Genomic DNA, 15,987 nt, shown 5'->3' on the forward strand with positions numbered 1-15,987 from the left:
AGAGGAAGAAAGGGGAGGAGGAGGAAGAGGAGGGGGAAGAAAGGGGGAGGGGAGGAGGAGGAAGAAAGAGAAAGGGAGGAGGAAAGGGGAAGGGGAGGAGGAGGAGGAGGAGGAAGAAGAAAGGGGAGGAGGAGGAGGAAGAGGAGGAGGAAGAAAGAGAAAGGGAGGAGGAAAGGGGAAGGGAAGGGGAGGAAGAGGAGGAGGAAGAAAAGGGAAGGGAAGAAGGAGAGGGAGAGGAGGAGGAAGAAAGGGGGAGGAGGAAGAGGAGGAGGAGGAAGAAAGGGGAAGGGGAGGGGAAGGTCACGTGTTCAAAATTCAGCTGCTTGGCAACAGACCCATAGTTATGACGGTCGCAGGGTCCCGGGGTGTGTGTGTCCCGTGATCCCCCTTTTGCGACCTTCTCTCAAGCGAAGTCAAGGGGGGGGGGAGAGCCAGTTTCACTTAACAACTGGTTTACTAACTTCACTGCAGTGATTCACTTAACAGCTGTGGCAAGAAAGGTCATAAAACGGGGCAAAACTCACTTAACAAATGTCTCACTTGGCAATGGAAACTTTGGGCTCAATTTGTCGTTGCAAGTCGAGGAGAAGCCCCCGTGGGTCCTTCAGCTCGGGAATCCTTTTTGAGGATTGCATTCAGAAGAAACACTTTAGAATAGAATGATACAGTGGGAAGGGACCTTGGAGGTCATCTAGTCCAGCCCCCTGCTCAGGCAGGAAACCCTATCGCATTTCAGACAAAATAGCTGTCCAATCTCTTCTTGAAAACTTCCAGTGTTGGAGCACCCACAACTTCTGGAGGCAGGTGGTTCCGCTGGTTAATTGTCCTCACTGTCAGGAAATTTCTCCTTAGTTCTCGGTTGCTTCTCTCTTTGGTTAGTTTCCACCCGTTGCTCCAGTCGCTTCCTCTTCTTTGTAGCAAAGCCTTAGTTAGTGTTTCTCAACCTTGACCATTTTAAGGCATGTGGACTTCAACTCCCAGAATTCCACAGCCAGCATTGCTGGCTGTGGAATTCTGGGAGTTGAAGTCCACATGCCTTAAAATGGTCAAGGTTGAGAAACACTGCCTTAGATATTGGAATACTACTTGCATGCCACCTTTAGTCCTTCTTTTCATTCAATTAATGAAGATTTTCCCCGTGGATTTGCTCTTAGCAGCCCCCTACATAATAATCTTGCCTCTGTCCATGATCAGAGTCCCTCTTGCTTTGCAACCTCCAGTTCTGATCAGAACGGATAAAGTCAGTTTTGGAGCCACCAAAGAATGAGGAAATCTCTCCAAGTATTGTTTAAGGGTCTCTTTATCTAATCCAATGGCTAAAAAAAGACAAGAGTTTCTTTTGTGAAATCCTCAACTGTTAGCCAACACCTCCCCCCAAAAAGGCATCTGACTTTATCAATAGCCCCCCCCCCCCGCCGCCGCCGCCTTTGCAACCCAACTGAAGTGGAACCTCCAGAATCACCATCAATGAACTGTTGGACAGTATTACTTGGTCTGTTGGGTGGATGTTTGGGCAGTTTTAGGGGTGGGGAATTGTGGTGGGTGGGAGTGTGTTTGGGGATTATGTGTGTGGGACCTGGTCTTTGAGTGTCACCTAAATTTCGTTGTATGTGTATACAGTGACAATAAAGTTTATATTTATATTTAAAAAATATTTATATTTAATGGAGTAATTGCGGGGAAGGTCAACTAGTAATTTATTGCCAAAGTAATTTATTTTCTAGGTTCTTCTTCTTCTTCTTCTTCTTCTTCTTCTTCTTCTTCTTCTTCTTCTTCTTCTTCTTCTTCTTCTTCTTCTTCTCCTTCTTCTCTTCTCCTTCTCCTTCTCCTTCTCCTTCTTCTCCTCCTCCTCCTCCTCCTCCTCCTCCTCCCCTCCTCCTTCTCCTTCTCTTTCTCCTCCTCCCCCCCTCTTCTTCTTCTTCTTCTTCTTCTTCTTCTTCTCCTTCTCCTTCTCCTTCTTCTTCTTCTCCTCCTTCTCCTCCTCCTTCTTCTCTTTCTCCTCCTCCTCCCCTCCTCCTCCTCCTCCTCCTCCTTCCTCTTCCTCTTCCTCTTCCTCTTCCTCTTCCTCTTCCTCTTCCTCTTCCTCTTCCTCTTCCTCTTCTTCTTCTTCTTCTTCTTCTTCTTCTTCTTCTTCTTCTTCTTCTTCTTCTTCTTCTTCTTCTTCTTCCCTCCCTTCCCTGCAGGCTCCTGTTTGCAGGCTCCTGTTTGGCTGTCTTGTTTTAAAGTCAGGATTTTCATTCTTGCTCCCGTTCGGATGCAAAGCTGTAATCAGCCTCTCTCCCCCCCCCCCAAAAAAACCCAGAAAAGTTAAAAAAAAAAAAAAAGCGACTGCATCCAGAACTGCAAGTCAGACTCTCCTTTCTCCTGAATTTCCAAGAAAGGGAGAGACTTTATTTTATTTTTTGGCCCATCTGGAATGCCAACCACGATGACAGAGAAATATTTGACTCCCAGACAGAAAAGGAGAGGTTAATGTCTATGGAGGTTCTCCATCATCGAGGTCCTGGTTGTCCCAAAGATGCTTTTTTAGGAGGCAACTGGACTGTCTTGTTGTTGTTTTTTCTTTGAAGACGTTTCACTTCTCATCCATGAAGCTTCTTCAGCTCTGACTGGATAGTAATAATAATAATAATAAAGTTGGAAGGGACCTTGGAGGTCATGTAGTCCAACCCCCTTCTCAGGCAGGAAACTCTATACCAGTGATGGCGAACCTTTTAGAGACCGTGCCCAAACTGCAACCCAAAACCCACTTATGCATTGTTGGGTGCCGGCTGGGCGTGGCCCATTGGGTGGGCGTGGCCCATTGGGTGGGCATGGTCCTTTGGATGGGCGTGGCCAATTGTGGCCCATTGGCTGGGCATGGCTGCGGTGATAACAGCAGACTGGGTGGGACTAAAAAGTTCAATCAATCAATTCCAACTTTGCAAGATCTTTTTTTTTCCCCACGAGAAGTTGACATTGATTGATTGATTGAACCTTTTTTTTTTTTGCGTACAACGATGGAGGCCTAAAGCGAAAAGATTTTATAAAACCCAGCTGAAGGTCCAGGACTGGGGCGACGGCGCGCGTGCCCACAGAGAGGGTTCTGTGTGCCACCTGTGGCACGTGTGCCATAGGTTCGCCACCACGGCCCTGTACCATTTCAGACAAATGGCTGTCCAGTCTCTTCTTAAAAACTTCCAGTGTTGGAGCATTCACCGCTTCTGGAGGCAGGTTGTTCCACGGGTTAATTGTTCTCACTGTCAGGAAGTTTCTCCTTAGTTCTAGGTTGCTTCTCTCCTGGATGAGTTTCCATCCGTTGCTTCTTCTCCTGCTTTCAGGTGCTTTGGAGAATAGCTTGACTCCCACTTCTTTGGGGCAGTCCCTGAAATATTGGAAGACTGCTATCCTGTCCCCCCTGATCCTTCTCTTCATTAAGCTAGACCTACCCAATTCCAGCCACCATTCCTTATATGTTTTAGCCTCCAGTCCCCTGATCATCTTTGTTGCTCTTCTCTATACTCAATAGTGAGGGAATGGAAGGATTTATAACTATAGGGATACAGGAATATGAATCCTTCCATTCCCCCACCATCCAGTCAGAGCTGAAGAAGCTTCTTAGATGAGAAGCAAAACGTCTTCAAAGAAAAACAAGAAAGTCCAGTTGCCTCATGAAAATGCACTTTTGGCACAAAAGGAGAGGTTGTAAATAAGCATTTCTTCCTGTCCCCTCCCCTATTGTCAAAAAACGTAACAGCTCCCTGGCCCTGAGCAGATAGGTGGGGAGAAAGCTGAGGTAAACAAAAGACAAGGCAACGTTTGTGCAAATTCCTCCCGACCCAGTGAAAGGGTGATGCATCAGTCCTTGGAGTTGGATAAAGCTCCCCCTGTGATTACATTGGCTTCCCCCTTATCTGGGTATCAGGGCCTGCGGGAATGGCTTTGGGAGGCAGGCCGCAGGCTGCAGAACGTCCCATCCTGCACGGGATCTCTCAGCCCCAGGTGGAAGGGGGGGGGAGAGAGAGAGAGCACGAGGCGCCTTTTGGAAAAGGATCCTCCCTAGTTTTTCAGAGAGTTAAAAAAAGAGAAGGAAAAGGAAAAGTGAGGAGAAAAGGCAGGAAGTCTTGTGAGGAGCTGTCAGTGCAAACTTCCCACACCGACAGAAGGAGCGCCTGGCTGGACTGGTTGGGAGGGGGAGCGCCTGGTGAGCGGGCCTGGTCCCCGTTTGACAAGGTGCGGGAAGCGTTGAAGACCGGGATTGGTGCCGTCTGTGGTTTCTCTTCCCTCTTCCACTTCCTTCTTGCCTTTCTTCTTCCCTTTCCTGTTCCTTTCTCCTTCTGCTTCCTTTCCCTTCCGCTCTTTCTTTCCCTTCCTTTCCCTTCCCCTCCTCCTTCCTTTCCCTTTCTCCTTCCTTTCCTTTTCCCTTTTCATTCCCTCCTTTCCCCTTCTCCTTCATCTCCCTCTTCCTTTCACTTTCTTTTCCTTCTTCCCTCCCCTCCTCCCTTTCTCCTTCACTTCCCTCTACCTTTCCCCTTCCCCCTTTCTTTCCCTTTCCGTCTTTGTTTCCCCTTCTGCTTCCTTTCCCTTTCTCCTTCTTTCCCTTCCCTTTCCCTCCTTTCTTTCCCTTTTTCCTTCCTTTCCCTTTCTTCTTCCTTTCTCTTTCTGTCATTTCCCCTTCTGCTTCCTTTCTCTCTTCCTTTCCCTCTTCCCTTCCCTCTTCCTTTCCCTTCCCCTTCTTTCTTTCTTTCCCTTTCTCCTTCCTTTCCTTTTCCCTTTCTCTTTCCCTTCCCTTTCCCTTCTCCTCCCTCTTCCTTTCCCCTTCCTTCTCTTCTCTTCCCTTCCCTCTTCCTTTCCCCTTCTCCTTCTCTTCCCTCTGTCTTTCCCTTTTCCCTTCCTTTCCTTTTCCCTTTCTCTTTCTCTTTCCCATCCCTTTTCATTTCCTCCCTCTTCCTTTCCCTTTCCCCTTCTCCTTCCTCTCCCTCTTCCTTTCACTTTCTTTTCCTTCTTCCCTTCCCTCCTCCCTCTTCCTTTCCCCTTTCCCTCCCCTCTTCCTCCTCCTCCCTTCCTTTCCCCTGCCTTAGAAGATGTCCAGCCCAATGATTCTAGATTGTATGTTCTTTCCGAGAACTTAAGTAAGGTGGACTTTTTGTTTACCTTTCTGTTTTTTCATGTCCAAGTTCATAATTTTCACACAGAGGTTCATCTACCACGTAACTTTCTAGCTTTTTATTCTTTTCACCTTGAACTTCATGTAAGGGGTCCCATTCTACTTTTTTTCCACCCAGAACAGTATGTCCACGTGGTTAGTAGAACGATCTCAAAAGTACGTTACTGAAGATGGAGGTAGAACAGTGGTTATTTTGCTATTTTTTTCCCCCACCATATAGTCATTTTGAGGATTACAAATTATATTTGTTAGTTGTTGGGAGATATTTTCCTACCGAAGAAGCTATGTTCCCTCTAGTGGAGAAATAAAGGTGGACATAATATCTGGGCTTTCCCTGCTGCCACTTTATAACCTTCGGGGTTCCTTATATTTCAACCCTGGACTATTCCCTCCTTCCTAGTTTTGAGGCATATCTGACGTTTAAAAGGTCTTCTATTATGAGTGCGCCACCTTTAAATATCCAAGTGGAGGTGAGGCATTAATTATCCACCAAATCTTTATTCTGGTAAATAGACTACTACGGTAAGGAAGGTTGGATAAAAATTATATATATAAAAAAACAACTAAAAAAATTTAGAACAAAAAATTACAGAAAATTAGCACGAAAAAATACTTTAAAAACTCCATATCTATCTATCATCCATCTATCTATTTATCTACCTATCATCTATCATCATCTATATGCATCTTATGTATCTGTATCTATCATCTATCAATCTATCTACCTATCATCTATCTGTCTGTCTGTCTATCTATCTATCTGGTGTCTATCTAGTATCTATCTATTTTTCTATATCTGTCTATATCTATCTATCTATCTGGTGTCTATCTAGTATCTATCTATTTTTCTATATCTATATATCTATCTATCTGGTGTCTATCTAGTATATCTATCTATCTGGTGTCTATCTAGTATATCTATCTATCTGGTGTCTATCTAGTATATCTATCTATCATCTATCTATCTATCTATCTATCTATCTATCTATCTATCTATCATATGGTGTCTATCTAGTATCTATCTATTTTTCTATCTATCTAGTGCAGCGTTTCTCAACGTTTGTGTGGCGACCCCCGTCACACGGACGCACCCCCAAGCGTGGCGGTGCCATGCGCGGCGGCGCCCCCATGCACGGCGCGCATGTGCGGAGGCGCCCCGAGGTGGGAAAATGGCGGATCACGTTGTTTGGCGACCCCCGTAAAATGGTCGTTCGACCCCAAATGGGGTCGCGACCCATAGGTTGAGAACTGCTGATCTAGTGTCTATCTAGTATCTAGTATCTCTCTCTCTCTCTCTCTCATCTATCTGTATGCCTCAATGGAAGTGGCTAATGGAGAACATCCTCCCTTTCCATTCTGCTGAGTTTTATTTTAATTAATATCAAGCAATTAATTAAATTTTAAATCCTTATCTATCATTTTAACGTTTTATACGGCGTTTTATTTAATGTCTGTAAGTCGCCTACAGTTTTCTTCGGCGAGATGGCCGGCATACAGATTTGATAAATATTAAAAGATTTTGAATTAAGTTTTTGGATGTGTGTGTTTTAATATTTAAAAATATTTAATATTTTTAACGCTCCCTGTAGATTTAGGTTGCTTATTTTATAGTTTTTTAAAATGTTTTTTAAACAAATTGTGTAATTTGTTTTCAAGCTTTTTTTTTTAAAAAAATATTGTTTATATCCCAACTTCCCTCATGCTAGTTCATGCCTTGTAAAGATCTGATTGACACAATATCTAATCCGCCATCTGTTCCAGGAGAAAAACCTTTGATGTTATCTACATGGGATAAAAGACATCGTCTCGTGCATGTGACTTCCGCAAAATTAAAACTCCCGTCATTAAGCAGGTAATACTGGGCACCAATACAATATGATCACAGCTAGTCCTCAATTTGCAACAGTTAATTTAGTGACTGTTCAAAGTTACAAGGCCACTGAAAGAAGTGACCTATGACAGTTTTTCACACTTACGACCTTTGCAGCACCATGGTCACATGATCAAAATTCAAACGCTTGGCAACTGGCATGTACTTAAGACGGTTGCAGTGGATCCCCTTTTGTGGCTTTCTGACAAGCAAAGTCAACAGGGGAAGCCAGGTTCACTTAACAACAATGGGGAAAAAGGTCGTAAAATGGATCACGACTCACTTAACAACTGTCTTACTTAGCAACAAAAATGTTGGGTTCAATTACAGTCGTAAGTCGAGGACTGCCTGGTACACCTTTACAGAAAAGGCAGAGTACATTGGTGATTGTTATGCCGAGTCCTTTCACTCTAATATAGTTGTAGACTTGAAAATATTTATCCATCCTGTGTTCAGTTGATATTAAAACACACAATAGCCAGCACCAAGTGTATAAAATAATTTATTACAGCATTACATTGTTGACTTTTTACAGGTAAGTTTTTCATTCAACTATTGATCCTAAGTAAATGACAAAGGAGATTGTCTGAATGACATCTTGGTAAAACTTCCCCCTTTTTTTAAATTTTGCATAGGACCTCAGTCATCTTAAATATTTACATTACTGGGGGGGGGGGAATGAAAGCAAACTGGTTCCATTGTTTATTTTTTTTTAAACTATTTTTTTTTTTTTTTATACAAGCCACAGTGAATTCCCTTTTACATTTTCAGGAATCGTTCTTTATCTCCTAAAAGGGGAGAAAAAAACACAAAAATTTAAAACTGAATCAAAACGTCGATAGGTTATATGCAAAATGCCTGTAACAGTAACATATAAAAAAATAAAATGGGGAAAAAAGAGGCAATGCGATTTATAGTTGGACTAAGTTGTGCTTTTAAAAAAAAAAAACCTCTGAACGTTAATAGCTTTGCAGCATGTGATACCACAATATTTTTGCGACTGTGGGTTTTCGATTCATTTCTCGAACATTTTAAGGGAGCTCCCTGTTATTATTGGGGCCGCATTCTGCGTTGGAAGTGAAATGTTTTACAACTCCCTAATTAATAACAAAGGCTCTTATTAATTCCAATAATGGCAACTTAATGGCGGTCAGTGTTCAACGAATCACTGAAAGGAATCGTGAACCAAAATAATTTACCGTTTAAAAAAAACAAACACATTCTCCAATTTTAAAAAATCAAATGCACCTTTCCAGTTCAATCAGAATTTCCATACAACGCTAGGAAACTGACAAAACTATGCCCAGATGCACATCATCTAGGATCCATGCTTTGAAAGAAGTGGAAAAGAATATTTGCAGCTGAGGGTTCAAATGAGGGGTCCTTGGTGTCCTCTTGAGCTTGGTAGTTTTCTTGCAGACGTTTCATGACCCAACTAGGTAACGTCATCAATGCTAGAAGGGGGCGGGGTTTGCCGTCTGTTTGTTACCTAGTTGGTCAATGTATCCCAAAGGTGCTTTTTCGAGAGGCAATTTGGACTTCCTTGTTGTTGCTGTTTTGAAGACATTTCGCTTCTCATCCAAGAAGCTTCTTCAGCTTCTTGCAGACAGCTGGTCATTTGCCTTCTTTTAGAGAGTCGTTGAGGCCACATCTTCTCTGTGGAACACCTTGCAGAAGTTCTCAACTCTGCTCACTTTTGGGAAAACCTTGAAGATCTGGCTGTTTTTCCAGACATGGAGGAAGAACCTCCCATCTATGTCAAAACTGAACAGCCCTCCCTCAACAGAGGGAGAGGGATATGACACCACCCATCTCCGACCTACAACACGGTCCTTTCATCAGTTCCAGGAAGGCTCCACACCCATTTGCACCACTCAGGTGACCCTGAGGACACAGGTAAACCTTCAGGTGGCCTCAAGGACCCTCTAAAAGAAAGCAAATGACCAGCTGTCTGCAAGGAGTATAAATCTTTCCATTCCCCACCATCCAGTCAGAGCTGAAGAAGCTTCTGGGATGAGAAGGGTAATGTTTTCAAAGAATAATAAGAAAGTCCCATGAGGACACAGGTAAACCTCCAGGTGGCCTCAAGGACCCTCTAAAAGAAGGCAAATGACCAGCTGTCTGCAAGGAGTATAAATCTTTCCACTCCCCACCATCTGGTCAGAGCCGAAGAAGCTTCTTGGGTGAGAAGAGAAACGTCTTCAAAGATAAAAGTCCAGTTGCCTTCTGAAAAAGCACCTTTGGGACCAGCGTGACCTAGATGACGGAGAACCTCCATAGACATTTAGTCGGGCAACGCAACATCTGCAAGAGAACAACCAAGCTCAGCGAGCACCAAGGAACCCACAAAAACCTAAAACCGATGAAAAACATGTCTGAGGATATATTTATCCTGGTTTCTTTAACATTCACATGCAGGACTCTCCAGGGACGGGGACGAAGCCAAGATGGCGGCCACTGCTTCTCCCCTTATGGACATCTTCCTTGAAAGAGGCGATTGTATTTATTGGTAGAGGCCAGGGGTAGGCAACCTTGGCTCTTTTATGACTGATGGACTTCAACTCCCAGAATTCCTCAGCCAGCCATGCTGAGGGGAAAGGGAGAGGTTTCCAAGCTGAGCCATGCTGGCTCAGGAATTCTGGGAGTTGAAGTCCACGAGCCATAAAAGAGCCAAAGTTGCCTACCCCTGGTATAGGCAGTGGAATTTATCGGCCTAGGATTCAGAATAGAAAGATTTATAGCTGTACAAGTATAAACATGACCAGTATTAAACCAAAAGGGTTGTGTACATCAACATTGGCAGCTCTTGCCGAGGGGAAAAAAAAGGAGTTTACGGCACAGTAGATTTGCCCCCAGTTTCCCGAGTTGGAGATCTGAGCAGTTCCGATGCGATCCCGTCGAAAGATCCCGGAAGATCCCTGGACTGTCAGGAGCGAGTCCCGCCTTCCGTTCTCAAATCTCATTGGTTAGCCCTTCGTGATTGATGGCCATACGATTCACGGGGGCAAAGCAACCGTCCTCTTCGCTGGCGGGGGACATAAAGGCCGTCGCTAACGGGAACAGTTTGTGGCACGCTGTCCGATACGCCTCGCCCTGGCTGTGACAGTCTCCAAAGGTGCCGTCACGCAAGAAATCCAAGACCGTTGTTAAAGTCTGCAGGTAACAACAACACAAGCAGATATGTCAAAAGCCGGATTGCTCGTCAGATTTCATGCAGGCAGTCCTCGACTTACAAGAGTTAATTTAGTGACCGTTTGAAGTTAGGACGGCATTGAAAAAAGTGACTTGGAGAAGAAAAAAAGCTACAATTAGGTTGAAAATTTAAGGCTTTTTGGTTTACTAGAGAGGACTTTAAACTGTCAGCTAATGGGCTAAAGGGAGATTTTGAGACAAAGGGAAATTTGATTACCAGATTTAAAATAGTTGGAAAATAGTAAAAAATAAGGGATTAGTCCAGTGATGGCGAACCTTTTAGAGACCGAGTGCCCAAACTGCAACCCAAAACCCACTTATGCATCGTCGGGTGCTGGGTGGGTGTGGCCCATTGGGTGGGTGTGGCCCATTGGGTGGGCGTGGCTATGGTGGTAACAGCAGACTGGGTGGGACTAAAAACTTCAATCAATTAATTCCAACTTTGCAAGATCTTTTTTTTCCCCACAAGAAGTTGATATTGACTGATTGATTGAACCTTTTTTTTTGCACATGGTGACGGAGGCCTAAAGCGAAAAGGTTTTATAAAACCCAGCTGAAGGCCTAGGACTGGGGCGACGGCGCCCGTGCCCACAGAGAGGGCTCCAAGTGCCGCCTCTGGTACCCGTGCCACAGGTTTGCCAACACTGGATTAGTCTGTCTAACACTGAGGATTTAGATTTATAAGGGAAATGTAAACTAATTATTAGGAAATAGGTCTGAATTATTGACTAGCCCAGATAATATAGATCAGTGGTTCTCAACCTTTTTAATGCCATAACCCCCAACCGGTCATAAGTCGAGGACTACTCAACCGGTCGTAAGTCAAGGACTACTCAACTGGTGCAGCACCGTTTGCAGAATGGGACTTTTGGCAGGCTCAGCAGGGCAGAGACAGCCTGGACAATTCCTATTGGCTTTGGAAAGCCAACAGAATTAGACTCTATTCAAGAGAGTCTATTCTATTGGCTTTCAAAAGCCAATAGAAGAAAAGGGAGTAGCACAGCTAAGGAAAAGGGGGGAAAAATGGCGGACTGCGTTGTTTGGCGACCCCCGTGAAATGGTCGTTCGACCCCAAATGGGGTCCCGACCCACAGGTTGAGAACCACTGGTATAGATGATAAATTTGAACTAATAAGGGATATTCTATTATTAAGGTGGCGATGTATTAGGGTGAGAATAGAAAATGTTTATGAAATAGAATAAGATTATATTTAAGTAACTAATATGTGCATTAGACATTAGAATTTTTATAAAGTGAGATAAAGGAAATTTGGGCTACCTGAAAGTTATATACTATGGATATTAAAGGTTAAATTTGAATACTGTAATTAAAAATTAGGTAAAACTTAATAACAATATGGATTGTTTTATCGAGATTTATTAAGCTATGTATAAGCGAAAAAAAATGTATTTATAAATGCGATAATGAAGTTTTCACTGAGTTTGGTATAATTAGAAGTTTACTAGCTTAAATATGAATTAGCAAATGTTAAGGGAAACATTTGATGATGCAATCTGAGATACCTACCAAAGGTTTTGTTATTGAACTATTGTTTAACCCAATCACCGCATTGCCTTCCAAACACACAAATGTAAAACTGGAAAACTAATAAAATATTTTTTTTTAAAAAAAAAGAAAAAAAGTGACTTATGATCATGTTTCACACTTACGACCGTTGAGGCATCCCCACAGTCCCAATCAAAATTCAGATGCTTGACAACTGACTCCTATTTATGACGGGTGCAGGGTCCCCAGGTCAGATGATCTCCCTTTGCGAAATTCTGACGAGGAAAGTCAGTGGGGGAACAAGATTCGCTTAACAACCTTGTTGTGCTGACTTGGTAACTGCACCCAGCAGTGATTCACTTAACAATTGTGGCAAATGGTGCAAAACTCATTTAACAAATGTCTCGCTTAGTGACAGAAATGAGCTCGGTTGAGGTCGTAAACCAAGGACCACCTGCAGAGGAGATGACCAGGCTGAGCCCGAGGGAGGGGTCAAAGGCATCATCAGTCACGAGTCCCTGCACGCCCGCAAGCGATCTCAGTCCAGGCCACCTTGAATGCCTTACTTATTTCCCGCTAATTTCCCCTGACCGTTAGTAGCTCAGATTCTTGTAGAGAGCTGAAGCTTGCAATAAATCTTTATGCCCATTTGAGCTGCCTGAATCTCCTGATTTCCTTGATGCTCAACATTTATTTTTCACGTTTAAAATTATTCTGGACTCGGAAGCTCCCGTTGTGATTCCTCGCCAGCCAGTGGACACGGCAGCTGAGTCTGGGGAATCAGAGGAGGGGCCCAAAGTGACATCAGAGGAAGGCTCTGACAAGCTCCAAGACTTACAGTCGGATGAGGAGCCTGGCCCCTCTACTCGCACGCAGGCTGAGACACAGCTATGCTGAGAGTCTGAGTTGGACAGTGATGAAGAACAGCTGGGACAAATCCCAGATGCATGAATGTGCCGGCAAGAGAAGCGAGTAGGACAGAGGAATGCAATGGGGCGGCTCCAAAGGCAAAGGAGAGGGCATTAGGAAGCCACGCCTTGGCTGCATAATAAAAGGGAAGGGGTGGGAGGTGCTGGTGGCCGAAGGCGACCATTCGTGTTGAGGATGGAGTTTCTGTGAACTGTGTTTGTTTGCCTTGGACATTGACTCAGGTCTGTGAATAATAAAAGGTGATTGATTTTTTCCTGCATTTCCAGCCTGCTTGTTGGAAGAAGGGTTTCTCCTTGTGAGCGTAACAAGGACTCACGTTGGCTGGGACAGAACAGCTCCACCCTGGCACCTGATAGGCCAGTGGTGGCAAACCTATGGCACGCGTGTCAGAGGCGGCACTCAGAGCCCTCTCTGTTGGCACGCGTGCCACTGCCGCCAGCAGCAAGTCCATCAGGCCACCACCGCCACCCGGAGCAGGAGCCCTGCCTAGCACAAAGGAGGCAAAGCGGCCAACTAGCAAACTCGAGTAGAAATGGTAGAGCAGAGGTCACCAACTATTGTCAATTGGCGGACTGGAAGAAAAGGGAAGGGGAAGCATTTTACATGCACGCGTGCGCGCACAGGGCCGGGAGTATGCACACGCTGCAAATGAGGCAGGGCTAATGCCTGCGTGATACTCACTAGCCCTGCCCCATTCTTGCATGGTGCAGCACCTTGTATCTGCATCCCGTGGCGCTGCGGTGGCCATTTTTGCGCTTTGCCGCACGGTGCCCCATTTTTGCGCCCCTCCCGGTTTTTGTGTGCCAGAGGCGGCAATCAGAGGCGTCTCCTTGCCCCCCCCCGAAGGCACCACAATGGTGATGTGGCCCTGGCACTTTGCGATAAATAAGTGGGTTTTCGGTTGCAGTTTGGGCCCTCGGTCTCTAAAAGGTTCGCCATCACTGTGATAGGCCATTCCTTCAAGTAATAACGAAATATGTATTTAAAGGATCTGTTATTTGGGATCCTAAACTCGTTATATTTACCTTCACGTTTCTGTCTCTCGTCATTTCGTCAAGTCGGGTAGCAATGGCAATTGCTTTCTCTTGCCTTGAATTATCCAGGAAATACATCATTTTGGCACCTGCACGAGGGGGGAAAAAAGCAGCTTATTAAAAGCAAAGGATGTTGGTTTTATCTAAAGAAAAACCCAGGCTTTTAGCTGCTGCGGCCCACTATAATTTATATTAATCCATTCGAAACAATTACGTAGAGAAGTATCTTAAGATTAAAAAAAAAAGGAAGACATTCAATCTATTATTGCATTAGGAGAATATATTTATTTATTTGCCGGATGCTGTTATCCCTGTTCTGAGAGACGAACATCAGAGATGTTTATTACGTGGAAAAAGATCTTCCCGCTGACCAAACACCGAGACAATGAAATTAAAAGGCAGTCACAACAACACAAATACAGAAATGTATTTTTCCTTCTTCCTCTCTCTGCATGAGAAGACAAAGTTAAGTCTGCGTATTCATCAGAAGTCATGGAAATTAAATCAAAAGATAACCTGGCTTATTTATCGCTCAATCTAGGCTTGTGACCCTATGCTTTATAATACAGGTTGTCCTGAACTGTGACGATTTGTTTAGTGACGGTTCAAAGTTACAACGGCACTGAAAAAGAGGGACTTATGACCGTTTTTTCACTCTTACGGCTGTCCTCACGATCACGTGATCAAAATCCAAATGCTCAGCAACTGGCATGTACTTATGACAGTTGCAGTATCCGGGGGTGTGTGTGTGTGTCACGTGATCCCCTTTTGTGCAAAGTCAACGGGGGAAGCCAGATTCACTTAACCACTGGCTTACTGACTTAACAACGGCAGTGATTCGCTTAACACACGCGGCAGGAAAAGTTGTAAAATGGGACAAAATTCACTTAACAAATGTCCCCCTTAATAAAAGTTGGGCTCCATTGTTAAGACGAGGACTGCTGGAGGAGAAAACGGTAATGAATTTGCAAAATTTTGCCGTAAGAATTGAGCATGCCGGATTGTGTTAGTCCCTGTTCTGTTGCACATAAGTTTATTCCTGCAGTGAAATGTAGGTTTATCAGCGTATCAGGGTTTAAACACACCGGTCCATACGCACCTGAGAGCAGGTGCCGTATAGAGGTAGAGTTACGTTTGAGAAATTCTTCGTTAAAACTTTCCAAATCTTTGCTAGTAAAAATCTTCTCCATTTCTTGGGTGAGAACTTTGTTCACGATATCTGGCAAGTTACTGTGGTTTGACACTAAGAATATAAAGAAGACGGGTTACGACCTCGAGTCAGGATGCAAAACAAAGATATTTGCTGCTGTTTTTTTTTTTTTCTTTAGCAAACTCAGCAGAATTTTACCCCAAAGCAAGCGGCTGATTTCATTTCATACTCACCGCACTTGGAAAATTTAATCAGACATTCGTGGAGCCAGGGGTGGCTGTCATCAATAGCAAAAGCTCTTTTAACAGACTGCAACATTAGCAGAAACTTTCCTGGATTGAAAAAAAATATATGCAGTTTTATTATTTAAATAAGGCCCCATGGGAAAAGGCTTATATATGTGTGTGTGTGTGTATAAATATAAATACAAATATAAGAAGTGGAGGAGGCCTGCTTGTTGAACTGGACTATATAAATTACATAAAGAATCCTTTAAACAAATGTATTGTCTGTCTATCTATCGCTATCATATCTATCTATCTATCTATCTATCTATCTATCTATCTATCTATCTATCTATCTATCTATCTATCTATCTATCTATCTACCTATCTATCTCTGTCTATCTTTCTGTCATCTGCCTGTCTCTCTTTATCTCTATTTCTATCATATCTGTTTCTATATCTATCTATCTATCTATCTATCTATCTATCTATCTATCTATCTATCTATCTACTACCTACCCACCCACCCACCCACCCACCCACCCATCCATCCATCCATCCATCCATCCATCCATCCATCAATATCTATGTCTGTCTTTCTGGTCTATCTATGTCATTTGTATTTCTCTCTTTATCTCTATTTCTATCATATCTATATCTATATCTATATCTATATCTATCCTCCATCCATCCATCCATCCATCCATCCATCTATCATCTTTGAAAATATTATTAACAGAGACCTGCTTGTTGAACTGGACTATATAAATTAGATAGATTAGAGAAATACTGTACATTATATGATAGCCAAGCATCTTTCTTCAAGATTAACACATTTATGCAGGAGATGAAATATATCTGACTATTGCAGCGCTACCTAAAATAGATTTAATTAAACTAATCCATAACTTCTCCCTGTGTTCTGTACAGATAA

General features: G+C 43.6%; 1 protein-coding gene across 1 annotated transcript in view; it reads right to left on the bottom strand.

The window, feature by feature from the left end:
* Window positions 1-9,239: 9,239 nt before the first annotated feature.
* The window catches only part of NAA16 (N-alpha-acetyltransferase 16, NatA auxiliary subunit), a 44,641-nt gene continuing 37,893 nt past the window's right edge, over window positions 9,240-15,987 (bottom strand). The window contains exons 17-20 of the mRNA XM_039358578.1: window positions 15,063-15,161; window positions 14,779-14,922; window positions 13,671-13,768; window positions 9,240-10,169 (exon numbers count right to left, since the gene is read on the bottom strand). Coding sequence (XP_039214512.1) covers window positions 9,969-10,169; window positions 13,671-13,768; window positions 14,779-14,922; window positions 15,063-15,161 — 542 coding nt within the window. The 3' untranslated portion in view covers window positions 9,240-9,968. The remainder of the gene's footprint in view (window positions 10,170-13,670; window positions 13,769-14,778; window positions 14,923-15,062; window positions 15,162-15,987) is intronic.

This window comes from Crotalus tigris, unplaced genomic scaffold (assembly GCF_016545835.1).
Source record: "Crotalus tigris isolate CLP2741 ecotype Arizona unplaced genomic scaffold, ASM1654583v1 scf7180000019031.1477733, whole genome shotgun sequence".
NCBI lineage: Eukaryota > Metazoa > Chordata > Lepidosauria > Squamata > Viperidae > Crotalus > Crotalus tigris.